This window comes from Micromys minutus (assembly GCF_963924665.1).
Source record: "Micromys minutus genome assembly, chromosome: 19".
Taxonomy (NCBI): Eukaryota; Metazoa; Chordata; class Mammalia; order Rodentia; family Muridae; genus Micromys; species Micromys minutus.
Genome location: NC_137954.1, coordinates 37358038 through 37385358, shown reverse-complemented (window position 1 = coordinate 37385358; position 27321 = coordinate 37358038). Strand labels below are relative to the sequence as shown.

Here is a 27321-nt window from a genome sequence, read left to right as displayed (position 1 = left end):
TTACTCCAAGGCCAGGTTAAAAACAAAACAAAAACAAAATCCCAAAACAACAACAGAAACCCAAAGGAAGGGTCTGTCTCCCCACTCACATGGGGGTGGGAGGGACACACACTTCAGTATCCTACCCTCCTCCCATCAGGCCCTACCTTTCAAAGGTTCCACTCCCCACGCCCCAACAGTGACCTGCTGAGGACCAAGCCTCAGGGCCTGTGGGGGACACTTGAGATCCAGGATGGAGTAGACAGAATTAACATAGAAGATGGAGGGGCTGAGCTCACAGGGCTCTGGACCATTTGACAAACCTAGGCTGATCAGAGGCTTAGCTTCTCAATGCTGCCCATGTGTCAATGCTAGAGACACATCTCCCCAGGTCTGGCCTGTTTTGGTCCAGCTGGGATTTTGTCTTCAACTACAAAATAGGTGGAAACTCATCAAATCATGCTAAAATGACAACAGGTTTATCTGGACTAGATCAGGGGTTGATGTCCAGGACTGATTGGCCTGTCGTGGGCTGTCCAATTGAAGATACTCTCCCAAGCAGGCTCTTGATGAGCTCAGCTCCTCCCCACCACCTCTAGCTGGGGTTGGTCCCCAGGACCAGTACCTGCACTCCTGGGTCCACTTTTCCTGACAACAGGAATTACACACCTGGACAAGGCCTCCATTGCATGCTGCTCTCAGCAGGCCCAGAAGATGCCAACTACACTCAGAAACCCGTGATGGGGGATGATGGTACTCTTTCCAGGGGGTAGAGACCAGGAACAAGGAGCAACATCTGCCTCCTTCACTTGGGTGCCTTGGGTAACACTGACTCCCACTTGGCTGTAATAATGAATACACTGCCCACTCAGGAACAATGAACTTAACAAGAAAAAACATCCCCAATACACCAACTGCCACACTGTCAGAGTGACCAACAGGAACCCATTCACTGACTTCATGCCAGGTTTTATTTAAAGAGCCTGGCTGGGCACAGAAAGACACACACACACACACACACACACACACACACACACACACACACACACACTAACCTGTTAAAAATATCCAAATAAAATTTACTGCAACTTTTATAGAATTTAATTTGTGCTACAAGACTTGTTGCATAGGAAACTATTCAAAGCCCCTGAGGAAAAATATCCATGGCTTAAGGTGCAACTGGTTTTGTTTCTTCTTTGGGGAAAAAGGCAAAAAGAGATGCTTTCTGGGCAAAATGAACGTACAGAGTGTGGAGCATTACTGTAGTAACCAGGGAGTCCTGTGATTTAGATCTTGCGGCATTAATACCTACTGTGTATTTTTAAGTCGGTTGGTCTGTGGGTTCTGATTCAGAAGCTACAGTCACTTCAGCTCAACACAAAGGCTGTACACTGATCATCAGCCTGTTCTTGCAAAGCAGATGGTGGGCCTGGAACTGCCCCTGTAAACAGACAGCCAGAGTCTTCCCCATTGCCAGGGTCACTTAGCTGCTAATCTTTCTGGTGTGTGTTCCACTTCCTGTTCCCTCCCCAAATGCTACAGCTACTGTGTGACCCTGGAAGCCAATCAACATGGACCGCATGACCCATCACCTTGAAGTTCAATACAACCCTCTGCAAGCTCCCAGCTTTCCAGAGAGCAGCACTCAGGGAAAAGGTTCCCTGTGCTGATATTTAAATTGCTGGATAATTACGTTACCCCTTGTACTGTTATTCCTAAGGAGATGCTGGCACCCCAGAGAGGAAGAGGTTAAACATGAGGGATGAAGTGTGCAGTTTGGCAACAGCAGATGGCACCTCTACATGCCAGCATGTGATGCCACCTGAAAGGTCACCAGGTGACCATGGACATAGTAAGAGCTAGGGTCACCAGGTTCTGTTTGGGTGCTAGGGCGTTCTTCCCACCTATGGCAGAGGCGGAGCTTCCCTGAGGGAGACAGCATTCGATGGCCAGAATAGCAGGGACCACCTTGCTCTCAGGAGGCATTGTCCTTCAGAATGGTTACGGCAAATAACCAAATACACAGGGGTGAAAGGGACCCCCAAGTCCAGCAGATTTCTTATTTGTTGGAAGAATCTCAATGGTACTAAGATACCAAGCAGGGACTTGGCAGCTTACCGAAGCAAACAGACCAACATATTGTGTGGATGGCCACTGAGGACAGCAAGGTGGAAGGAAGGAAGGGTAGGTAGCCTCAGGGCCACCTACTGAAAGCCATCAGGTCCCCGGACTTGCCTTCTCACAGGTGACAAGTGGAAAATGTCTGCAGAGAGCCAACTCCTTTTCCACTTGGAGTGTTGAAATGGAAGAAACACCTGTGGCCTTAAAATATCCATACACACCTAGGACATAATTTAAAAAGGCCTTTAAAGAACATAAGAACCTCAACAGCATTTGCTTTTACTAAGGTGAATTTTTTTTAAATAACCTTTACAGTCCATTAAAAAATTAGATACCACCTTTCTTATGTCCTCTCTAAGTCTTCTGTTAAAAAAAAAGTGATTTTAAATTTAAACATACATCTCAACAAATAGAAAGCAACAACAGTTGGCAACTGGAAGTAGAAAGCCCCTGGGACCTGCCCCTGAATAGTGGGGAGGGGAAGAGAGTCAAAAGTCCTCAGTCCCTCCTGGGCATGGCTCGCAGATGGGCCTCAACCTGAGCAGCCATCCCTCCCTGTACCACCGGGAAATGGCAGGGCCCCACAGTGGACAGATGATGGGTGGAGTCTCAGCCCTGGTAGGCGGAGTTCCAGTCCTGGTGGGCGGAGTTCCAGCATTGGTGGGCGGAGTTCCAGCCCTGGTGAGCAGTAGGGTAGGGGTCCCACTCAGATCACAAAGTCATCATGGTCTGCGGGGCTGAAGGCAGCTGCCCTCAGGATGTCCAGTGAGTTCACCAGGATCAATGTCCCCGTGAGGTGCTTCCAGCGTCTGGTGATGGGGTTCTTCATCTTGTCCAGGCCTATGTGCAGTTCTTGGATAACATCTCGGTAGCTGTCCCCAATCTGGTGGCTCCAGGTGAGTAAGAAGTCATAGGCGGGTTTCCACATGGCCTGGGTGATGAGTAGAAACATCAAAAAAGAGAAAGGTCAGGACAATGAGCTCCCCCAGTCACTCCTATGGCACAGCAGCAGATGAAGCTGCTACCCGGTCTACACTGGGGAAAGAGTCCTCTGTTTCTGAGTCACAGGATGGAGCACCGACTTTCACCTGTGTCATGTATCAAAAACTGCCCATGCAAAGAAAGCACACACTTATGCTTGGGCCTTCCTGCCTTGTGAGTCTTAAGCAGCTCTCCCGGGGTCACTACAAACAGGCAGCATCTGTCTGGGCCTGACTCCAGCACACCTACCTTTGTCTAAGTTAGGTAACATAGTAGGAATTCAACCAATAGAGTGGACCCCCCCAGGGCACAGTTACCGCACTGATTTTACAGGAGGTAATTTAAAAGTAAAGTTAGCAAGAGAGGACAGTGCACACTGTGGCAGAGCAGGCCTGATCCCTCCACGCCAGGTTCTGAAGATAAGGACCCTCAGAACAGGCTGACGGCTCCCACCTAGCCAGGGTATACTTTGTACTGGGCACACTCTCTTCCTCAGCCTACCCTGCAAGCGTGCTATGAGGTAGATCGTTTATTATGGTATCCCAAAGGTCCTAGGAACGGAGGGGCAAAGAAAGTAAAAACTAAGGGGTTGGAGCCCCACCCACCTCACTGTCTACTACTCCATTCCTGTCTCGGTGAGGAGATTCATAGGCGTCCATCTGTTGCTTGGAGACCTTGGCTAGCTTCTCAGCCAGTTCCCTCCAGCGCTGTGCCACTTCGACAGCTGTGGTCAGGAGCACAAAGTCCTGGATGAGTCTGACCACCAGGCCCTGACAGTCCATTTTCAGCAAAGCCTGGAAAGATAAAATGCAGAATGAGAGACCAGGGTAGGCTTGGTTTGGGGGGATGGTCAACCTGTAGATGATGCCCTTTATCCTGAGAGTTCTAAGGTCTGTGAAGCGTCCAGGCCCTCTGCCCAGCACCATGAATGTGCAAGAAAATAGAGATGCATTACGGGGCCTTTCGGATATAACATGAAAAATAGTAAGACCACAGTAGGCAGGCCACCATGGCTAATGTCCTTTTAAGAGCCACCTACCCATGAACCCGAGCTGGATCGATAACTCTTTCCAGAGGCAGTAGGAGAAAATGAGAGGTACTTCCAGTTATGGGAAAGCCTGACTCAAGCTGGCCAAGCACATCTGTTGTGCTGGTAATAGGACATACTGGCAGATCCCGAGCAGCTAAGTCCAGAGCCCCTCAGACAGAGATCAGAGAGAAAGTCCAGAGGCAGAAGCAGGCCCCAGTTTCTTGAGGCTTTCTCTATGATCGTGGGCACAGGACACCAGGAGTTGACCCAAACACAATGCGGGGGTGGAAGAGTTATGCCTCATGTCAACTACTTTTGTATTTCTGAAAGGGGCTGATTATTGCTTGGATTTTGATATCTGGAAAGAAATTGTTTTAAATAAAACTAAGTATGTGTTTATTTTCGGAAGACAAAAAAAAAAGGGTGACCGACCATGTGTATAGCGGTGTGTCTTGGAGTGGATGTGTGGTGTGCCCCAGCAAATGTCAGGTTTAAGCTTTGATGGGCTATGGGTTTAGGGATAAATTGAGGCAGGAAAGGTCACCTCTGCTCTGTGTTGACCTGGGAGAGGATGCAAATGAACAGAGGACTTGACAGCAAGTCACTCAGTCACATCAAATAAGCCTGGGTATCTATGCACCTGGGTGCCTGGCTCTGGAGGTGGCCTCATATCCTAGGTGACAGAGTGCGTCAAAATCACCTGCTTCGGATTCAAGTCAACTCTTGGCAGGACCCAGTAAACCTGCTCTCTCCCCTGGGGCTCTAGGCACAGGATACAAAGGTCTTGAGAAATTCAGGCCACTTTCTGGCCACTGTTGGTCAGGAGAGTACACAGCCAGGTCCGGGGCAGCCAAGGCTCCTGGGTAGCCGTTAATGACTAGGCTAATGCTTTTGACGTCAGCCATGAGGTTGTTTCACCTCTCCTGCCCTCCACAGGGCTCTTCCCATTCCACTCTTTCTGAGCCCAGCACTGGCTCTACCTGTCACCAGCTGCTCATACCACCCAGTGTGTTTGAGTGCATTCTCCAAACGGTGAAGCACGCCTCAGGATTCCAGCTCTGGGGTTCCCACCCCTCACATGACTTACTCAAGTATACAAAGGCATGCTGGGAAATAACAAAGGAAACAAAACACAATATTGATTTTAGATAGAATTTTGCTAATATGAGGGAAGGGACCGATTGAAATTGTGGCTTGTAGGCCACATGGTTTCTGTCCCAGCATTTCAGGGGGCAGAAAGACATTGCCTGAGAGCAGTTCTTCTACTTTTATTTCTGTTGCTGTGAGAAACATCTTGACTTAAAGCAACACGGGAAGAAGGGGTTATGTGACTTACAATTTCAGGTGACAGTTTATCACTGAGGGGACGTCAAGGCAGGAACTCAACTGCCCAGGCATTTCATACTCACAGTCAAGAGCAGAAAGAAACAAATACCCATCCTGTCTGCTTCTTGCTTTCGGTTTTATACAGTTTCAGGTCTCCATGCCTAGAGAATGGCACTGCCCATAGAGGGCTAGGTCTTCCTACATCAATCATTGATCAAGATAATCCCCATGCGGACATTACCACAGGCCAACCTGATCTAAACAATTCTTCAGTTGAAACTCTCTTTACAAGCAGTTCTAGGTTGTGGTAAGCTGACTTTAACCATCACAGCAACTACAGACAGCTGGGAGGCCAAGGGACATGCTGTGTCATTGTAAGATATTATTTACAGTAACAGTTGGGGACAGGCGATGTGGTTGCTAACCTGCTTTACAAGCTCTTAGGAAAACAGGTAAGCTAGTACTTGGGCTTTTGTTAGTGTGTTTGCTCCTGAGATGCTCCAGTCTGGATGGAAGAGCTTTCCTGCACAATACGAGGGGCATGGCTGATGGAGCTACGTCTTCACCCAGTTAACCACACAGCCAACAGCTCAGTCTCTGCGGCCTCCTAGTCTGCAGGATAAGGTAGGGTTTTCCTCCTGACCCAACCTGAGTCTCTTTGACACTCTTCCAGCCCAGACTCTTATTCTCCTGATAGCCACCCACCTTGGTGTCTTGGGCAGCTCTATCCACTGCCCTGCTAGAGACAAATGCCTTCCTGGTTTGTGCCTTACAATCTCACTCCTTCTCACACACAAAGGGCTCATTGCAGGCTTTTCTCTATAAGTCCCAAGCTGTGATCCAATGAAGTACTGGAGGCTTTGTCCTTAGTGGTAGCTTCAGGATAGGATTCAGGGGTGGGGCTTTTACAGTCCTCCCATGGTTTTTTTGGTGTCACTGTGAGCTCGTTCTACTTAAACGTCTTTTCCCCTCATTCCAACTAACAACTTCTTTCACCAAAAGAACAGAGACTACAGGACCCATTCAAGGTGGTGTTCTTGAAATGGGAAACTGTTTTACACTAAAGGCATTGCTGCCTGGGACTAGAGAGATGGCTCAGTAGGTGACAGCATTTGCTCAAAAAATGCTGTCACTTCAGTATTAATAGATTTGATGTCCCCCTTTAGTCTCCAAGGGTACAAAAGCATGTGTTTATACACACACACACACACACACACACACACACACACACACACACACACAATTTTAAAGTGTATTGCCTTAAACTAAAAAGCATATTACTGGATACAACCCACCAGAGTCCCTGAAGAGTTGGTTCCTTGGGCGTCCTGCCTGTGACCCTTTTCTCCCCAGGCCACTTCAAACCTGTGTTGGCGAGACGACAGTAACTAGAAGGTGCACACAAGCCTGCAGTCAAACTGTTCCTCCCTCAGTGTCTTCACAGAATACACACATGAGCATAAGCATATGCTTCCACCTGGCTTTCAAACAGAAAGCCCTCTTCCCAAGGCTCACATGGTACAACAGAAGATGCATCAGGATCCCAACACCTCAAAAACAGGACATTCTGCAGTTTCTCCCCTTCGGGAAACAACTCCAACCCCCCCACACCGAACTTCAGGCTACAGAACCAAGTCCCGGACCCCTGCCAGGGTCTGGGCCAACATGGATGGAGCTTCTCAGAACCTTCCAAGAGTCTCCTGTCGCTCTCAGCCAGCTGACTCCAAAGTGACACTGGCTATCTATGTACCCAACAGTGCTTTCTGCTCCCTGGACCTAGAATACAACACACAGGCTTCCCAGAGGTTCTTGCACTTTGGTCATCAAAACCACCGTTGCCTCCCATCAAATATGAAAAGGTACCAGAGCTCAGTCTGTTCCAGAAAAGCCAACTGTGGAACACCCACTGCAAAATCCTACCCACTGTCAAGGACAACAGAGCACTTGAGTGACATAGGCCAACAGCCCTTGCTACACCCAGGGCAGGAATGAGTAGAGAACGGAATTATGATGGGACCCATAGGAAAACACAGAAGGCTCAGCTGCTTAGCTGCTGCCATTGCTCACACACCAGTCATTCACTACCCCCACCCCCTCAGTTTTTGAGAATGTCTTCTGTGCCCTGTTTCCTCCATGGAGTTCAGATGTAATGAAGGGCAGGAATGAGAAACAAATGCACAGCAATCTTGATCTTGACTTGAGCAAGCACCAGTGAAGATTCAGAAACACAAGCTTGCCCCATCAGGAGCTGGAAGGGACACTGGAAGGGACATCTGAGAGAATTCATTGTCAGGAGCACCAGGCAAGAAAGACACCAGCTTCCGGGGCTCCCTGCAAGAGACAGCTGCTGCATAGAAGACACAGAGAAAAGGCCACAGGCAGAGGCCTTGGCAGCCACAGGTCCAAGGTGCAGGGGAGGAGCCTGGTGGCGGTGGAGAGGAGCCTCTAGCCTTTGCTAAGGCTTCTCCCTTCTACTCTGAACAGTGGACACCTCAAACCTTCAAGTTCTTACTTATTCTAGTTATAGTTGGCAGAGCAGAGATGTTGACGGTACTAAGGTAGTTGACAAGAAGAGGGCACTGGCCTGGCTGCAGCCAAGTCTATAGAAAACCTGACTGACCCTTGGCCATGAATCCATGAGAAAAGAAGCAGGCGGACGATATTGGGGTTAGCCAGCTTTTGAAGTTTGGCCAGTTATTGAAATTCAGCTGTTCTGGAGGCATTGCCTGAGATAGCTGGGGAGAACAGAACACGGAGGAACCGGTTTTCTTTTTTATTATAAAACTGCCCTTGCCCCAGGGCCAAGTTTCAGCCAAGGCTAAGTTGTATCTCCTCCAGTCAGGACGGCAGAGGGGACACAGTGGTGCATAGAACCCTCCAGACCCCTGCCACAGACCAAAAAGCCAAAAATCTTCAAACATGCAATGTTGAGTAAGAGAGACCACGAGTGAAGTATTCAGGAACTGGGCAGAGAGCCCCCATCCCTACTGCTCGCCCACAGCTGAAGGAACTCAACCTATTCCAGGTAAATGTCCTTCAGCTGTGGGCGGGACAATCAATGCTGTTTATGTTCCATGCAAACGCCCAATTCTGCAGGCAATGAAGGATTGCTGTCAGAGGGCTCTCAGGGAGCACGTGCTACTGCCCTGGGAAGCTCCAACTAGCTAGCAAGGGCAGGGCAGGGGAGGGGTGGGCTCTCTGTGACCTCCTGGAAATCCATTTCAGATGGCAATATAGCAGAAAGAGAGCTGTTCAACCCCTGTGGGAGACCTGCATGCGGAGCCCATGGCTGTCCCCATTTACCTCTGGCTTCTTTCCCAGTGAAACTGCTGCTATCAAATCCCCTGGGACCTAACCGTCAAGGGCCCTCATAAGGACAATCCACACTGCCATCTGCCTTCCTGGGGAGTCTCAGGCTTGTTTGTCCCGTGCTGTGTCATGACATGTTACCACGGGCCATATTCAAAGGCCCTGCTCTACCTTGGAGGGTCATCTGCACTGACTCAGAGATGTGTGATGATGTCATACAGGGGGGCAGGTGGGGATAGGACGTGGAGTAAAAGAATGGCCAAAAAGCTGGGAATAGTGGAAGCAGGAAGGATCAAAAAGAGCTCACCAGTGTTTCTCCTGAGAGTGGTGGTCGGAGCCACACAACAGGGGCGGGTGGCCAGTGGGAAAACACGGGGCTGTTCCACTACCTTATGCTCTAAAGCCCAGGATGCTGCAAGACCGGAAAAGGTCTCCAACAACATCCCTAGCTAGTCTGAGTCAGTGTGTCTCAGAACCAGACATGGAATCTCTCTTTTTCAAGTATTTCTCAGAATGCCAATCTGTTTTATACCAGCCAAGAGTCTGGCCCCCGTGGACTCAGATGAACCCCAGGCATCGAGAAGGTGTTCTCAGTAGAGACAGATGTTGGAGATGCCAGGAAACATAAGGCAAGAACTCACATCAAAGCCAGGCCAGGCTCTGGGGCAAAGGCTTTTACCACTATGTCACAGCCTTTTGGGGACATAATGAGACAGAGATATCCTTCAAAGACCCAGGTAGAAGCTTCTGGATCATAGCCCCATGCCCTTTTCCCATGGTCCTGGTTTGCTCTCTATTGCTGTGATAATCATCATGGCCAAAAGGAACCTGGGGAAAGAAAGGATTTATTTGGCTTACACGTCCTGATCACCGTCAATCAGCAAAGGAAGCCAGGGTAGGAACTCAAGCGGGAGCAGAGGAATGAGAACCAGGGGGTTTATGGGCTTGCTTCCCATGGCTCTCTCCGTCTGCTTTCTTACACAAGTCAGGATGAGCTGACAGAGACAGCAGATTCCTCAGTGGATCGTATGATCCTCCCACATCATTCATTAACCAAGGGAATGCTCTCAGACTTGCCCTTAAGCCAATTGATGGGGGCAAGTTCTCTGTTTAGGTTCCTATTCCTAGGGAATCTATAGGTTGTGTCCAGTTGTCAAAAACTAACCAGCGAATTCAGGACCAAAGGGAACCATCGAGGCTCGGAACTGTAGCAGAAGAGGAGAGAGACATCTTTAAGGACCCCACGACTTCCAACAGTGTCCTCATGACTCGGCCCCGTATAACCCATGCTTGTCCACCCCAGGAAGCTCACCCGAGGTTTGGACACCTCTGCCTAGGACTCACCATCACCAGCTCCTTCTGGAAGGACTTCCGGTCCTTGTTGTCAGGGTTGTTACAGTCTTCCTTCAGCTTTTCCAGAACAGACGCCACCCGCTCTGGTTCGCTGTCCAGCTCTGCCCGGCAGAAGAAGGTGATTGGCAGGTTTCCGTAACCCAGGGCGTCGGCAAAGGCCCGCCAGCTGCTGATGTTCTCCATGAGCAAGGTCCGCACAGAGGCGTAGATGTAGGTGAGGAACTTGCAGGGCCGCAGGATCTGTTCCAGCAACACCGAGGTGCTCAGCTCGGGCCCCGAGAACAGGCTGGGCCGGGCCTTGCCGACAACCAGCACGTTCTTGGTATGCACCAGGCCCACCTTGCCCTGATAGTAGCCAATGTACCACTCTTTGGTCCACAGTTGTCCCTTGAGCCGGATGCGCTCCTCGCTGAGCAGGGCCACGATGTCACCCTTCTTGTATTCCAGCAGGTAGTGACTCTTGTTCTGTCGAACCACCGTCTTTAGAAGCTTGCCAAACTTGAGACTGGACACAGGGCGGTCCTGAAACGTCGGATACTTGGTAGTGACAACAAACGGGGACAAGATTATCTTCCCAACCTCATTCTTCTTGAGAAACCTCCTCTGGCCCGATGGCTTAATGGCGCTCTTAGGGGGTGGCTGTGGGGTCTGGACACAAAACTGCGTGAGGATCGCGTCTTGATCATCCTTGACCTGCACCCTCAGTGTGAAGTCGGACAGCTCATTGGGGTTCTGGGAGATGACAGAGAAGATCAGACGGCTAACCTTACCCAGTTTCATCTGGAACCCTCTTACTACTTTGGCTTGCTCGTTGGCCTTGACCTCATAGTTGGTCATGTTGGAGAACATACACACTCTGAGATCCTGCGGCCTGGACAGGATGAACTGGTGCTTACCCCACAGCTGTAGGGCCACGGGGGCAGGACTGGGAGCCTGCCGAGTAACCTCACTGACCAGGAGGGTCTTAGGGGCGCAATCATGTCCAAAAATGGTCACCACTGTCTTGAAGGATGGATGGATATGTTTGGGACCATAGAGACCTACGGTGACCCTCTTGTTGATGAAATCCCACACGGTGGAAGGGTAGAGGATGTTGGAGCCCTGGGCAACGATGGCTAGGTACATGCAGGGTTCCAGGTTGTCCAGCTGTACCTGTATCGTGTCCCCATAGCTGTAGGCGAGGGGGATGGGTGCATAAGGCCCCTCCTTTGAGTCACTTCTTAGGCACTGTAGGACCACTGTGCTTTTGCTAAAGATGTCGCCCTTCACCTCGGCAGAGACCTTCATCTCCAAGATGATGAATGTCCTCACCTCTAGGTTGCTCAGCTTCACCTCCACCACGGGGCTTATGCTGGTGGACCTGTCACTGTTAAGGTCCAGCGGAGGGTCCAGCAAGGCTTTCATGGAAATCTGCTGCGTCTCCCCAGGGGCTACGTGGCCCTCTGGCACGTGGATACTGATGTTGGTGTCGGGAAGCTGCACAGAGCCCCCAGAACTATCAAGCTTGCACACAATATTTGTCTCCACTGCTTGGGTCTGGCCCCAACCCGGGCTTTGGCCAAGCAGGTCCAAGTCATGGCAGGAACGGGCCAGCTTCCGGTGATTCAGCCAGGCGGTTCGGAAGTCTTCTCGGCTTTGAAACTGTTCCGGGGCAGGTGACTTCAAGCCTGTGAAGAAGCTGGATGTTGGGGGAGCATCTGATTTGGCTTGCAGGACGGAGAGTTCCGAAAGGCTGTAGGAACGCTTGCTTCTGAAGAAGGGGTTGTCCCGCTTGACAGGCTGCTCCGTGTGGAGTCCATTGGTGACTGGGAGCTCATCAAAGATGTTGCCGGTGCTGTTGGTGGTGGCCGAGCTTGATTCAGTGAAGGAAGATGTGCCCGTGTCAAACAGGAGCAAATCCACGGTGCTCTTGGGGTTTAGCTCACCCATACTGGGTTGTGCATTCCCATTCAGAAAGGGGTTCGTTCGGACTCCATTCCAGAAAGGGTTGTTACTATAGGGTCTGCCAGATTCTTTCTGGTCATCTGTCCAGCCCCCTAGCAGATCTAGCTCCTTGGCAACTTCATCGGGGCTGTCCGGGAGATTGTCAATCATGCCACTGTCACTCAGGGTAGAGTTCCGGTAGTTCAACGGCTGCACGTAGGAGGAAGGGATGTAGCCCATCTCGGTGGTGTTGTGAGCATACCACCACTCCCCGCCAGACGTGTCCAAGACGTAGAGGTGGTCGCCCTTGGAGAACTTCAGGGTGGTGAAGTTGTTTGGGCAATAGTCTTTGATCGCAATCACTTCCTTTGCGTTTCCAAAAGGCGTGGGGTTGTCTACGAGCAAGGCACTGGGGGAAGGCACTGCGTAAAACAAAGAGACAGAGAGTGAGGTCAGGCCCACAGGCACAGGAGACACTTCCAAACTGGGAGGGGGAGCTGGGGGGTTGGGGGTTTTGGGTGAGTGGGACAGGCTAGAAACAGATGGTGCCATGATGTAGTCACCAACCTGGCTAGGATAACAATAGAAACCGGCCAGGGTGAAGGTCCACTCAGCCACTTTCCAAGTCAACCTTCCAACTGTGGCAAAGGACCCAGAAGAATGTCCCTCAGCCACCTTAGAAAGACAGACTACATGACAGGTAGTGGACATGTCCCCTTGTTTTTACCTAATTTCTGACAGGACTGTCATTATGGTGAAAGAGAGGTCAGATATGAATGCTGGAGAGCACACTGATGCGCTGGGCAAGGCAGTGGTCCAGTGATGCTCTGGGCTAGGCAGTGGCCCAGTGATGCTCTGGGCTAGGCAGTGGCCTAGTGATGCTCTGGGTTAGGCAGTGGCTAAATGATGCTCTGGGTTAGGCAGTGGCTAAATGATGCTCTGGGTTAGGCAGTGGCTAAATGATGCTCTGGGTTAGGCAGTGGCTAAATGATGCTCTGGGTTAGGCAGTGGCCCAGTGATGCTCTGGGCTAGGCAGTGGCTCAGTGATGCTCTGGGTTAGGCAGTTGCCTGCTGCATGTACAGACAGGGAACAAGGGCCCTCAGATTCCGGTGAAGATCATTGAGTCCTTGTCTTTTTTGGAAGATAGGAAAGGAGCAGAGCAAGTCCTTGATAATCAGGACTAGCTCAGATTCACAGCACCACCCATACCTCACCTTTCTTTATGTGAGTGATTTTTTAATTTGTTTGGAGTCTGACCCCAGCTTACCTCCCCAGACAGGGTTTCTGTGTCTTGGAACTGGCTCTGTACACCACCTGCCTCTGCCTCCCGAGTGCTGAGATTAAAGGCATACACCACTGCCTGGCTGGATTATTATTATTATTATTATTTTAAATGATGTATTATTTTAAATGACGTATGGGACCCCAACTTTTTGACAATCAGAGGTCTAGCCATGCATTGTGTTACCACCCAATAACTACTTTTACTTAAACGCAGCCTGAGAAACAATCACTTTAGAAACAACCCCAGGTAGTGCCTGGTTCTTCTGCCAACCATGCTTGTGAATACCACAGACAACACCCGAGCAGACAAAAGAAGTCATCTTCTTGGGATGTGTACTTAGAAAAACAATGAATGTGTTGAACTCCCACGTGTGCCGGGCCCAGGTGAGATGCTTATTCAGGGGACAGAGAAGATACTCTCTGATGGAAACAGGCATGGGGACATCCCCCAGGGCAAGCACCCTGCCATGGCCTTATTCAGGCTGTAGACATCTGGTCTCTGAAGCTAACAGAGAGAAACATTCTTTCCTTTTAAGATGAAATTAAGTTGTTTGTTTACACGTGCATGCACAGGGCAATAGTGCAGACAGAGGGTAATTTCCAGGACTAGTGGCATCAGGAACTGATTTCATGTCGTCAGGCTTAAGCAACAAAAGCACTCTTACCTACGGAAACCATCTTGCTAGATCAAAGTCTTGTCTAAAGCCTACTGTGGATACAGAAACAAGTAAAAAGACAAAATTCTCAGCTAAACCAATTTAACAGCTGCTTGATACAAGATGAAGTCCGAGGCCACTGGGGCTTCAACTGTCACACTGGCTGCCCATTTTCTGCCAGGTTCTTTCCCCCCCAAAAAAAGGTGACACAACAAATCAGATCTTGTCACCTTGGGCCAAGCTTGGGAAACAGACAAGGAATCTTTTAGCAGGCAGGGGTGTGCCCAGCTTTCCTGGGCCCTGGAACCTTCCCCCCCACTTTAAAAGGATGCAAAGCACATCTCAGTGCCCTGGTGCTGCCGGCTCACCAGACCTGAGCCGAATTGCCTTTTGGTGCCAGGTAGCCACTGGAGCCCCAATTCTCTTGATTTGGCATCTTTCTCAGTAGGCTGTGGTGAGGCCTGATGGTGCTCCGCCTGACACTGGAGTCATACGTAAGTCATCTGAAATCCATTCGCTCCCTTCTAATTTCACTTTTTCCTCCTGAACCTAGCACTTGTTAGGGTAAGAGGGGAAACTCTCCTTTTCCCTCAGAGTTTATTAGAATAAACAGGCCAAGTTTAAATTGAAGAGAAGGTGAAAAATATTCACTAGTGTGCAAAAGGGGGAGTCAAGGAATTCCCTCATTTCTAAAGGGAAGCAGGGGAAACAGGGAAAATAGTGCGTGACTTTTAGGGGAAACTATGTGCTTGGGAACACTGCCATCCTCTCTTTCAGACAAAAGCAGGTGCAACAAAGCTGGTAAAGTTTGTCCAGGTGAGTTTGGGAATCAGGGAAGGAAGGAAGAAATCCTCCTGGGTCTGGACTTCTAGTGGAAGGAATCTCTCCCTGTATCCGTATCACCCCACCCCCGCCCCACTCCGTCTGTCACCACAGTCACTACACTGCAGACGTTAGGAGATTTAGAGTCCTTTCTGTGGTGGACAGGTAAGGAGGAGCAGGTTCAGAGTCCCAGGAGGCATCCTCCTTGTGCCTCAGGCAAATGTGACTCCAGACATGGGACTCACAGAGCTGGGCTACTGCACACTTAGCTCTTACCTTCCTATCCTGTCACCTTTTCCTATGACTCCTCACACATCAAACCTGCCTAGAAACTTTCAAGTTTAGCCTCGAATTGGGGGGGGGTCTTCACTTCCCCCTAAAGGTTCCCATGTCTTGCTAGCATACATGTAAATTGTCTGTATGTATTACACTCATCAATCTCCTGGTTAAAGAGGCCATGTCTGAAAAGGGTGGAAGTCTTCATCTCTCAGAAAGACGTAAGCTCCACAGGAGCCTAGCACACAGTAGGTGGGCAGGGAATATCCATGAACTGATAGTCACATGTTAGGACCAGAATGTTTGAAACCTTTGGCTACCAAGTCACAACAGTTACAAATTGTATTAGTTCCCTTTTCCTATTGTTGTGACAAATACCCAGCCAAGTAATGGCACAGAGAAAGGTTTTGTTTTGGCTCATGGTTTGAAAGTACCATGGCAGAGAATGCACCGTTAGTGGTGTGAGGCGGCTGGTCTGCAATCAGGAAGCAGGGACAGAGGAATGCCAGTGCTCAGCTGGCTTCCCCATTTTCTCCTTTTTAAAATCTAGTCCAGGGGATGGTGCTGAGTCTTCAGCCTAATTAACCTTACTTAGCTCTGTCTGGGAACTCCATCACTGGCTAAAGTGTCTCTTGGGTGATTTTCAATTCTGTCAAGCTGAACATAGGAACCATCACACAAATCCTGACGCTAAAAGGATGGGAGGAAACAAAGTCCCCAAAGGGACAGAGCGGTGTCCTCTCTGGAGTGAACTAATGTGAGCACTGCAGGTAACAGTCAAGGGACACGGGAACCCGAGGGAAGTCACACTTAGCTCTTACCTTCCTGCCTACAGGAGCCAGTCTACAAGAAGATGCAAAATCACAAAGTGTTTATTTATTAAAGACCCTCAGCCCAAGGGAACTGAAGACTGATAACCCTGGAAGGCCAAGCAGGGAGATTCGGAGATGGATGAGGAGAATATGAGCTGTAGGAAAGCCAGAGAATGCTAGGCCCTAGTGGGGTCTGTCTGCTTCCATCTCTTAACTTCTGGGTCTGTCACTTCTCCCCGAGGCGTGGGGCAGGGCTCCTTCTGAATAAGCTCTTAATTAATAAGCTCCACATCTGACTAAGATGGAGACTTGGGAAGGTTAGGTGGCATGGTAGGCCTTCCTCCTGGCTCAGGGCTCTCCCTGACCTTCTGAGAGGAACTCTTTCTTTGATATGTCAAGAAGGGGCAGAGCCAGGAGGACTGGTCACACTGCGCTTATGAGGCCTTCATCCTCAGCCCCAAGAGACAATGCAGGAGAAGTGGGACGAGAAAAGTGGCTTGGGCAGGGTTAGAGGCCACAGAAGCACTTCTCTCCCACATCTGTGCCCTCCAGTAACAGGATACTTACTCATTCTCTTCCCTGATGCAAGAACTAGAAATATTCGATCGAACAAAACAATCAAAGCACTCCATTCCTGTGGTGTTCTCTTCAAGTAATTAATTCTCTTACAGCAATATTTTCAAAATAATAATAAAAAAAAAGGCCAAAGCACTTAAGCATGCTTTGCACAGTCTGAACTACATCAATAGAAATCATCATCTTAGCTTTACCAGACTCAAGAGTAAGAATGGTTTTTACTTAAAAATCTGAGCACTCTCCCTCTAGGACACAGGGAAATACATTCCACTCAGAGACCCGGCTCTCTCATCCCTTGGGGACTACCGTGGTGGACTGTTGTCAATTCCCTCCTGGAGGACGCGCATACATCATCTCTATCCATTGCAGACGACACTTGGGAACGAGCGGACATGAGGACAGAGACTTTACTCATCCAAATCCTCATGGAATCCCATCTTAATGAGACTCGGTGAGTACGGCCTAGACCGGTCATTTTATAATACACAAACCCTCCCTGGGTGTTTGCAACTTCAGGGTCCGGAATAACACATTTTCTATGCCCTGGTCCAAGTGTTTATGTAGGCAAACCATGAATGAGGACAGAAGACCCCATCCTCAGCAGGGGCCTTGGCAAGAGCTGCTTGCCTTTGGAGGTACGAAAGCGATACACCCAGGTGGGACAGGCTGGCATCGAGGTGAGGGAACTTCTGATCAGACTGAGGCTCTTCAGGCCCGAGTGACCTCAGATTCTCAGATGCAGCACACCGGCTCTGTACACCGGCTCTGTACACTTGGCCAAGGCCATTTGCTTTTGGGTCACAGCTGTTATTTTTTTAAATACTCAGCTCTTTCCTCTATGTTTTGAGCACAAAACCATGCATGTTCCACTCACCTTTCCTAGCCACCTCCCAACCCCAAAGCTTGAAGTAAGAACACGTTGCCCCTTACCCGACTGCAAAACAAAACAAAAACAAAAACAACAAAACAAAACAAAAAAAAACCCCTAAAAAGCAAAAAAACCCCTAAAAACAAATGTTCCATTATTTATAGCAACTCCTACTGACTCTGTTGCTAGAACACCTTCCAGTCTGTTCCCCTTCTTTCAAAGAACACCTGCAGCACAGTGCTTAACACTGTGCTAAGCCAGGGCGGGGAGGCAAGAAACCGGTGCAAAGGCTCGGGGGCTGTGGCTCCAGTCCAGGATCACTTAGTTCTGAGTTTGCCAAGGGAGAAGGAACAGAGATAAAGTTCTGAGTGTTCGGTGTGAGAAAGAAGACAAGGAGAGACTTCAGAGTAAGCGGTCAGTGCTATCTGGCCCCCTTCAAGGAGGGCCTGTGTGTGTGTGTGTGTGTGTGTGTATGTGTGTGTGTGTGTACTAGCACGCGCATGCATATGTGATGAACTGCCAATGCTGTAAGAAGGCTGACCACAGTAACACAGGGACCTCGATGCTACCAATGCATCCCAAGGCACAAACCACTAGATGTGGTCCAGCAAGGTCAAAGTAGACTTTCAGGAATCAAATGACATCCTGGTGGGATCCATGCATGTAGCTGAATGGTTTGCCCAACAGCCCAATTCTGAAAGCTAGCCAGCCAGCCTGGTACACTCCATAATAAGTTCTAGGTTCAGGAGGAGTCTCTGTCTCATACACCAGGCGGGTGGCATCTGACTGACATCTGGCCTCCAAGTGAACTTGCATTCATGTGTACCCTAACCCATGTGTTTCCTGCACACATAAGTCAGTAAGTGCATGCATGTACACACACACAACCTTCTCCCTACACACCCAAAGACAAACAGCACTGTTTCAGGGAGGAAGGGCTAGCAGGAAGGTGAGAGGGCGGACTATAAAACTGGCTGCCTATATACCCAAGAGCCATCGATATCCTAAGGCAGGGGTTGGTAGGAACTTACCTTTGACATCATTAAAGCTTGTCTCCGAGAAGCCCTCGCTCAGGTCGATCAGGGTCCCCTCTGACTTGCACCGAGGGAGGCCACTGGAGTTAGCTGCCCGGATGCGCTGGGCTGCCATGGCGAACCTCTTGGGTAGGTGGAGTACTACGGTCTCATGTCTCCTCCTCTAGTTCCAGAGGGGACAGCGGCTGCTGTCTCCTATAGTCACGCTACACGGCAGGGTCAACTTGGCGGGGTGCTTCTTCCTGAAGGGAGAGGAGAAATAATTTCCTCTGGACAAGTGAAACATGGCTTCGAGGGTAATCCTACGGGAGGGGGGGAGACCTCTTTTTCCCAGACCATTCCAGTGAAGAGAGGCCCAATTCATTGCTCTGGCCCGGGAGCAGAGGCAGCAAGCTGCACAGACCCTGTGCCCAGTGGGCACACAGAGACGCTCTCCCTAGGGTACAATGGGCATCTGTGAAATGCATCCCAGCACCTGGATGGCCATTCAATGCAGTCGAAGAGGACAGCCTCGGACTGTGCAGTTCATTACCATTTCCAGCACTCAGGAAGAAAACAACCCCTGTCTGGGGCCCTATTGGTGGAGCAGCCGTGGGAGGCTTGGCACAAGCAACAGAGAGCCAGGGACACGATTTGCTCTTGAAGCCTTGCCATGGCTGGGGGTGGGGGTGCTGCTTCCTGCCTGTGTGTACCCCCAGTCCCCACTGGACCTAAGCAGACATCATAAGCCCAGTCTTTGAGTGTGTAGCTAATTCACGTGAACCTGGGCATACGATTGAACCTCTATTTCTGGGCCCGTGATGGACACGCTGTAAGGCTTGTTCTTGGTGGGACTAAACCAGGACTGACAGACAAGAAATAGCAACAAGAGCTGATTTCCATGTGTGAATCTTGCAGCTTCTCTATCAGAAACCAATGCGTACTGTCTCAGCCGGTCACTATCATCCCCAAATAATGGGGCTCTCAACACTCCGTCTAGAACATGGCTGGAAATGAGGTCTCTGAAGCACGTGTGGCAATCCTCACGTAGCTCTCTATGACCAAGTGGGCGAGCTCTCCAGCCCCAGGCACTACATCCCCCGCTCAAAGGGCCTACGCAGAGAAGGAGCAAGCTCAGCACCCACCTCCTGCTGACAGTACACAACCTGAATCCATTTCATCCCTCCTGTTTGTGCTCATCATCTGGGATCAAAAAACTCATTGACTACACTTGGCGTTTTCTTTTAAAGGAATATACATGACAGAATGATATAGAACATGAAGCAAAGTCTCAGTGAACACCAATCATTACTACCACGCATCAGAGCCCAGCCTTGGCCCCTATGACCAGTGGGCAAAGATCCAAGAAAGGCTTCCAACTTCCCGCCCACCTTAAGGCTCCAGAAGGTCACTGCTTGCAAGCTCTCTACGCCAAAGAATTGGTGTCGTTTTCGGACACTGGGGGAAATCATGACAGAGGGAACAGGCTGAGGAGTGGGACGGGGGACGTCACTTCAGGAATGGGTTAGAGTCCATACTTAACCTAAGCTTGCAAATGTTCCATCTGTGCAATGCCAAGTGTTCCCTCTAAAGGCTGGGGTATCTAAAGAGAGGCGGCAGACTGTGCAGCCGGTATGGAAGGGGAGGGGAGGTTAGGAGATGCCTACGGGCGGTGATGGCTCATGACATGCTTGTCCCGATGATGCTGGAGAAGCCCAGAGCTGCTGAGGACCCCGTGTGAGAAGGGTGTGTTTTGGCTCTTCATCAGCTCTAGGGACATAGGTATTTGCTACCTGTGCTGGCTTTTCTCTCGTGTCTAACAAGTCCCCCCGTCAGAAATGAATTGGTCATCTCTGTCATCCCTCCCCTCTTACTCCCTTAAGGTATGTGGTGTGTGTGTGTGCGTGTGTGAGAGAGAGGGGAGGGTGGGGGGGGAGAGAAAGAGAGAGAGAGAGAGAGAGAGAGAGAGAGAGAGAGAGAGAGAGAGAGAGAGAGATAAGACTGTCCTAGTCCAGGCCACAAGACTGATTTTGTAGAGGGTTAAAGAATCTGAGTCCAAATGGCATAAAAAAGGGGCATTCAAGCTTCAAGGAAACCCTATGGCATTGGCTCCCATATAAACAGCCTGGGCTGTGATGGGCCACAGGAAAAGAAGGCAGAGTACCAGGCACAGTAGCCCTGTTCCAAGGCACCGGACCTGGTGCCTAGCCAAGTGAGTGGGGACCAGGGCTGGATGGGTCAGCTCATCTTTCTCTGATGACTTTTGGAAGCCACTGAAGGTGTGGTGGCTTGAATGAGAAATGTCTCCCATAGGACCCAGTGTTTGGTCCCTAGATGGTGGCCCCATTTGGGGAGTTTTCAGGGTGGTTTTGTGAGATTAAAAGGTTCACTCTCTGCCTCTGTGCTTCTCTGCCTGTGGTTCAGCATGTGAGCGCTCGCTTCCTACATCTACTACGCTTGCTGCCATGCCTGCCTGCCACAGTGAGCTCTTATCCCTCTGGAACCATATGTCAAAATAAATCCTCTCTTCCATATGTGCTTTAGCATAACCACAGGCAAGTACCTAACACTCCTGGCTGAGAACCGTCATGCTATGTAGTTAAGGAAAAAAAATGCTATTTTTTTGGGGGGGGGGGATGGTTACTTCTGGTCTAAGAGAGCTGAATGCTGTTGGCCAGATGCAGGCATAGAACACCACACTGAAGGATCAGCTGGACAGCCTCGCCTCCCTCAAAGTCTAGAACAGAAGGCCATGGCACACAGAGGTACCAGGAGATTCCTGAGTAGGCAGCTTTATCAGGGCAGGGCAGGCTGGACACCGGTACATCGAATGCAAGGCTGAGGTTCTGCAGTTTCTCCACAGTCACCACGAAGAACTCAGAGGTCAGTGGAAAACACAAATGATCCATATAGAAAATGGCCAGGGCCCTCTCATGACCATCCAAGCACTTGGGAGCCAGAAGCAGGCAGATCTAAGTTCGAAGCAAGCTTTGTCTATAAAGCAAGTTCCAGGACAGCCAGAGCTACACAGAGGAACCCTATCTTGAAAAACCGGAAAAGAAAGACATACAGGAAGGAAGGAAGGAAGGAAGGAAGGAAGGAAGGAAGAAAGGAAGGAAGGAAGCAGGCCAGATGTGACAGCTCATGCCTTTAATCCCAGTACCTGGGAGGCAGAGGCAGGCAGATCTCTGAGTTAAAGAGGGATCAGATCCAGGCCTCAGGAGTGGACACAGAGTTGTAAAAAGATGAACCATGGCTGTCTCTTATGGGTAGACATAGCTAGTGCCCTGAGCCAGGGGAGGGACAAAATGGCTGTCAGTAGTTACACAGAGTCTGGTAGGGTATAAAACAAAGAAACCCGACACCTGCAGAGGAGACACTGGAGGGACAGACAGGTTACCTTCTATGGATCCTCCCCTGATGAAGAAGCCGAGCTCTTAATGTGACCCTGACATGCCTTGCATTTAAACTGGCACCCATGCCCTCGCTCACACACAGCTGGGAACCAATGCACACCCCCCCCCACACACACACATACCGACTCCTCTCATGGAGTAGAGGACTTTTGTCTCCTGGTAAACAAACAAGAAAGATAGCTTTTCCCCTCCAGTGACAGTCAGTCCTTGAATTGGATCCTGGTACTGTCGATGCCACACGGGGTGCAAACAGGGACACTAACTGCCCTTTCCTTTAGGGACATTTTCCTGCAGGAAAGAGACAGGACAGTTAGTCCCTCTAGACCTGCCTGGGGCTCCCTCCTCTCCTCTCAGGATACAGTTCAGGCAGTTGGAACGTGAAGCCTCTTTTACCAGCTACACTGCTTTGTGTCCTGCATACAGAGAGTATGTCAGCTGGACTTGCCCTGCCCTCTGTAACACCACCCACAAGACCCTGGTCAAGACACTTCCCCTTCCTTACTAGGGCCTCTCACTGTCCTAGCCTGACCCTCTGAGCTGACAAGACCTAGAGACCAACCCTCAGCCTCTCACTTACTTTGCAGAATCAATTTATCCCAGGAGGCCTTGAAACAGCCTCAAGGTTGGCAAGAGGGCCAGGTGGCCCTGTAGACAAGATGCCGTCCCTTAGAAGCTATGGCTGTCTGGTGCCTGGCTGGCTTCTGCTTCCACAGCCTCACAGTGGTGCTGGGGGTTCCCTGATTCCTCTACCATCTGTCCTAGTGGGAACTTTGTTTTCTTCAAGGTTAGGCCATCTTGTTCCCTCAAATCTCCAGGGATTATTTCTTGTCTCTAAGGAAGCAAGTCAGCAACCCAGCCAGGTCTGCTGTGCCCTTGTGGCTTAGTTTCACCTTCATCTCCTGCTTTGTGGAGCTGCACACCCCTGCTGACTACATTTGGACCTGCTGGGTCTCAGGCCTAACAGCTGCCCTTTGCATTTTCATTCCTTGCCCAAATGAAAACCAGTGTGGCTTACCTGGTCTTCCAGGAAGCCCGGCTTCTCTGCATCCCCTCCCTCTTGGCTCTACCCACTTCCCCGGGGCTCTGCAAGGTTTAGGTGACTCATGGGCACTAGCTCATGGGTGTCAGATCAGCTCAGTCAACCATTGTCCCCAGGGCTCTCACTGTTGATCGCTCTCTGGGCCCATCATGGCTCAGGTAGCTGGCCAGATTCCTATTCGACACCCACCATTCTGGGATACAGGACCACAGGGGTGTTTAGGTTTTCCTGGGTCTAAAGCCAACTGAAAGTTGGCTTCACACCATCATCCCCTAGCTTTTACTTGCCACTGGCAGCCAGACTGCCAGAGGACCCCCATACCCTTCAGCGCCACACACACACATATCTCTCCACTGTTAGAGAGTAACCTCCATCTGACCCTTCCCAGCACCAGCACACCACCTCGGCTCAGCTCAATTACAGTAATTGGCTCCTTCCCACCAGGCGGCCCGCATCCAGCAGTCTACACGTCAATCAGCAGTCAGAGGCTGCCAGGCTTCTCCACCCACCCTTTGCTCTCAGGAGTGCTAACAGCACCTCCAGGCCCTCTCTGCACTGCCTACCCTGTTGTCTCTTGGGTCAGTTTTCTATAGGTCTTGTCAAAATTCACTTCCCACAACAGGTCCCCAAGACATGCTGTTTCGGAGGCCAGGAAAGTTCTCCCCAGGCAATCACTAGACTCACCCACTCACGTATACATCCATTCATCCACCCATCCACCCACCCACCCATCCATCCATCTATGCATCCATCCATCCATCCATCCATCCATCCATCCATCCATCCATCCATCCACACACCCATCCACACACCTACTCACTACCATATAGCATCTGATTGGTAGAAAGAGGAACTCCTTCACCACACACTCTTTCTGTACTGAAGTTCTGCTTTTCTTAGCAAGAGGCCCCTAGGATGTGAGCTCACCCAGTCTCTGTTGTTGCTGTGCTGTGCAGAATTCCTACTATACCATGACGATGATGCAGATGATGATGATGACAACAACGAGGGGTCTGAGGTATTTTGTAAGCACCTTGGGTGATCTTTTATGGAGCCAAGAGGTTGTTGTGACTTGATGACATGCAGCATGTTGAACTTAGGAAACCCATCCTGCCGATTCTCCCCCCCAAACACTGAAAGACTGCTTCTGTGAGCACCGCAGAAGTACCCAGACATCCAGGTTGAGCAAAAAAAAAAAAAAAAAAAAAAAAAAAAAGATAGCCACATTTCTCCAAAAGGACACCTCCATTTCTCAGTCTCTAGCCATCCTTTCTCCAGGGTAGCCTGCCTATCCTCTGGTCACTCTCGGAACACTGGCTGGGGCAGGCAATAAATGACACCACTTCAATGTTCCAGATGTGTCTGTGAGTGGAAGCATCCCTCTGTGGGTCCAGAAGGCTGCTGTGGGTCTCACTCCTCAAACTACTGACTTCCTTTCCTGGGTGTCAGGGCTGACTTGTTTAGAGACAAGACCCCAGGAGTTCAGAGGCTGGCCAGCACTCCACACTGACAGAGGCGCTGGCGGATCCTGCAAGCTGCCTCAGGCCCTCCCTGCTGCTGCCAGCCAGCTCTCAGCTCCTCCCAGTCACGGGATCTGTATGTGGTGGCCTTTCTGCCAACACCCTGGCTCCAGGAACAATGAAACTACCCAATTCAGGAAAGGCACCAAGATGGGGTGTGTCTTGGGTTAGCAGGACCATGTGTGACTTGGGCAGAAACCAGGCATCTGAGAGGAAGAACCATGGCTGGAGGAGGAGAGCAGGGCATGAACGTTAGCAGTGCCTCCCTCACCAGTTCCGGTTGTATTAACGTGACTCACCTTTTATATCTACTTGCAGTCTGCGGAGTACTGGGCTGATTTCGACAGATTTCTCCCAGCAAACAATAAAAGAATGAGTTTTGACCTGCCCTGTGATTCATACCCCCAGCCTCTGGACAAAAAAATCTTAATATTTGCCCTCTTTCTGGCTCCCTAAAAAAAACAGCTACACAAGAAGTAGCTTGGCTTCCTAGGAGCCCATCACTCTGAGACTAGAAGACTTCCACGGCCTTAATACTTCAGCACCCGATCTCTCGAGGATGGCAAAACCACGGGACTTTGCTTCTAAGCCTCTACTGGACTGGACTGGAGTAAGCACTCTACCAAGTGGGGACAACATGGCTCTAAGTCGGGGCTGCCTAGAGAAGCAGGTGAGGAGAGCATGCTTAGATACCTCCTCCTGAGGGAGTCAGCTCTGCCCAGGGGGATGGGAACCCTGCCCACAGCTTGGCAGACAGGCCTCTGTTCCCTCCAGCCACCTGTAGATAAAGTAGAGTGCTGCCCCGTGGTTTCCAAAGGGGGCCCAAGGATTAGACTCCCATGCGGGCTCCTGTGTGTTTCAGGGACATGTGAGGCTGTAGAGTAGGTGTCAGTGGTTTGGAGATGTGAGAAGCCTGTGCTCTGCCACTGAGGAGTCGGGGACAGATGAATGCCTAAAGACTCTGTCTCATGCTCTAAAGATGGGTTGCCTTTTTCATGTCCACTGCAACTATGGCATAAAGTCAGCAGACACTGAGGTTCTATGTCCCATGGGGAAAGGTAGTAACTCGTCTACTTTCCTCAACCATCCCTGCAATAGATAGGACCCACCAGTGACTTGAAGGGGAGCCTAAGGGCCAGGGGCAGCTGGGAAACATTGCACTGTTGCCTTGTAACAGTGGAGAGCAAGCAGGCTAGACTGGGTGGGGTCAGTAACAAAAGAACAGAGAACTGAGTCTGAAGAGCACAGGGTTGTGGTGGAGGATCAAGAGAGCTCTCTGGTCACACTGTTCATGCCGTAGTAGACAAAACAAGCCCTGTGCCCCACACTGCTGAAAACCTCAAGAGTCTGGAGGCCAGCCAAGGAGAGTACGGCAATGCCTGTCTCCTAGGACCCTAGAGTTACTCATCACAAGCACGGCTGTGGGCTGTTCTGCTGAGCCATTCGGGAAACCAACCAAGCCAGTGTGTGGTGCAGCTGATGGCGGGCGAGGCATAAGGAAGATCTTGTGACCAGCCCAGACAGCACAATACTTCCAAGCTCTGATCCCATTCAATGACCCTGAGGAAAAGGCACAATTATCTCCCAAGTGTGGTCACAGCATGGAGAAATAGAGAGGTTCATTCATCTAACTCAAGTCTATACTCCATCTGACACCTTACCCAAGACTGCAAGCCAGGAGATGTGATTTCCAACACTAGTCACTGGCTCCCATACTGGAAAACAAACCAAAAGCTAACACCAACCAACCAACCAATCAACCAAACCAACAAACACAGCTAGATGTGGTGACTCATGCTTTTGCAATCTAAAAATTGAGGCAGGATCCCAAGTTCAAGGTCAACCTGGGCTACAGAGACCCTGTCTCAAAACACAAAGTTCAGACACCCTACCACATATGTATAATTAGTGCTCTTTAAATAGATTGATCCACTTGGGCTGGAGAAGAGGTTCAGTTGTTAAATGTTCTTGATGCTCTTGCAGAGAGTCTGGGGTTCGGTTCCTACATCTGGGCTGAACAGCCTACAAGCACCTGAAATGCCAATTTCAGCCTGTAAAACCTTCTTCAGGTCTTTGCAGGCAATCACACACACATGGCATTCACTTACAGACCATACACATAGCTAAATATAAAAATATAAATAAATCTACCTACTTGACAGCTGGCTTTGTTTTAAGGATGCTTTTTAAAGTCTACCCAGGCAGGACTGAAAACATCTCTTCCACTCATCACAGAAGTCTTACGATGGTTGGTATTACTCTGGGAATAGTCACTCCGCTCACTTCAAAAGGGAGGGAGAGTCCAGGCCTGGCCATATTGGAAGGGGTATCCCCGAGGCTAAGGGGGAAGCTACTGTAACCGAGGCAGATCCATGGCAGCCCATGACAGTCCTTGAAAAAAATCAGGGTAGAAGGAAGAGCTGTGCCCATCAAATGGATCCCGAGAAAAAGAAAACAATAACAACAAAGTGACACACACCACACTGCCCAGTGTCGGACAGGATGGCCAAAGGCTCTCTCTTAGCTTCAGTTATTAGTAGGTAAGTGTCTGCCTCTCAGCCAGAGGCAGGGAGCCAAGCTGGAAGGGGACAGTTGCAATGTCACCTATCAGCTTTGTTAAGCAGCTAACATGGAGGCAGGTCTATGTAGAATATGTCTTTATTCACATGGCTAGGGAGGTAGAGGCAGGAGAATTGCCTCAAATGCAGAGGTCAGCATGAGATAGAGTAAGACCATGTTCGGGGGCAAGGGGAAGAGAAAGGAGACAGCATTTAGCACAGTAAGCAATTGGTAACATTCCTGGGATGAAAGCTTACTTTTTTCCTGGAGAGCAACTGCTCAGAGTCACTGACTAGGTATCTAGAGCAATGAACCCATCAGAAACTCGACCTTTGCCAAGGCTTAATGGGGGAAATGGAGAAGGAACCTCTATCCACCCTACTGCCCCTCATGGCTGTCTGTCCTTAGGAAATTAGAGATGGAGACAGAATACCCACAATGCCATGGAAACAGAATG

General features: G+C 50.1%; 1 protein-coding gene across 2 annotated transcripts in view; it reads right to left on the bottom strand.

The window, feature by feature from the left end:
* Positions 1–1063: 1063 nt before the first annotated feature.
* The window catches only part of SH3BP4 (SH3 domain binding protein 4), a 79548-nt gene continuing 53290 nt past the window's right edge, over positions 1064–27321 (bottom strand). Inside the window, exons 1-5 of one of the 2 annotated variants that reach the window (XM_080933342.1) lie at positions 21869–21977; positions 18349–18593; positions 10091–12444; positions 3687–3875; positions 1064–3031 (exon numbers count right to left, since the gene is read on the bottom strand). In XM_080933342.1, the coding sequence (XP_080789468.1) occupies positions 2807–3031; positions 3687–3875; positions 10091–12444; positions 18349–18466 (2886 nt within the window). In that variant the 5' untranslated portion in view covers positions 18467–18593; positions 21869–21977 and the 3' untranslated portion in view covers positions 1064–2806. Of the gene's footprint in view, positions 3032–3686; positions 3876–10090; positions 12445–18348; positions 18594–21868; positions 21978–27321 lie in introns of those variants that run through there. The other variant, XM_080933341.1, reaches the window with a different exon arrangement.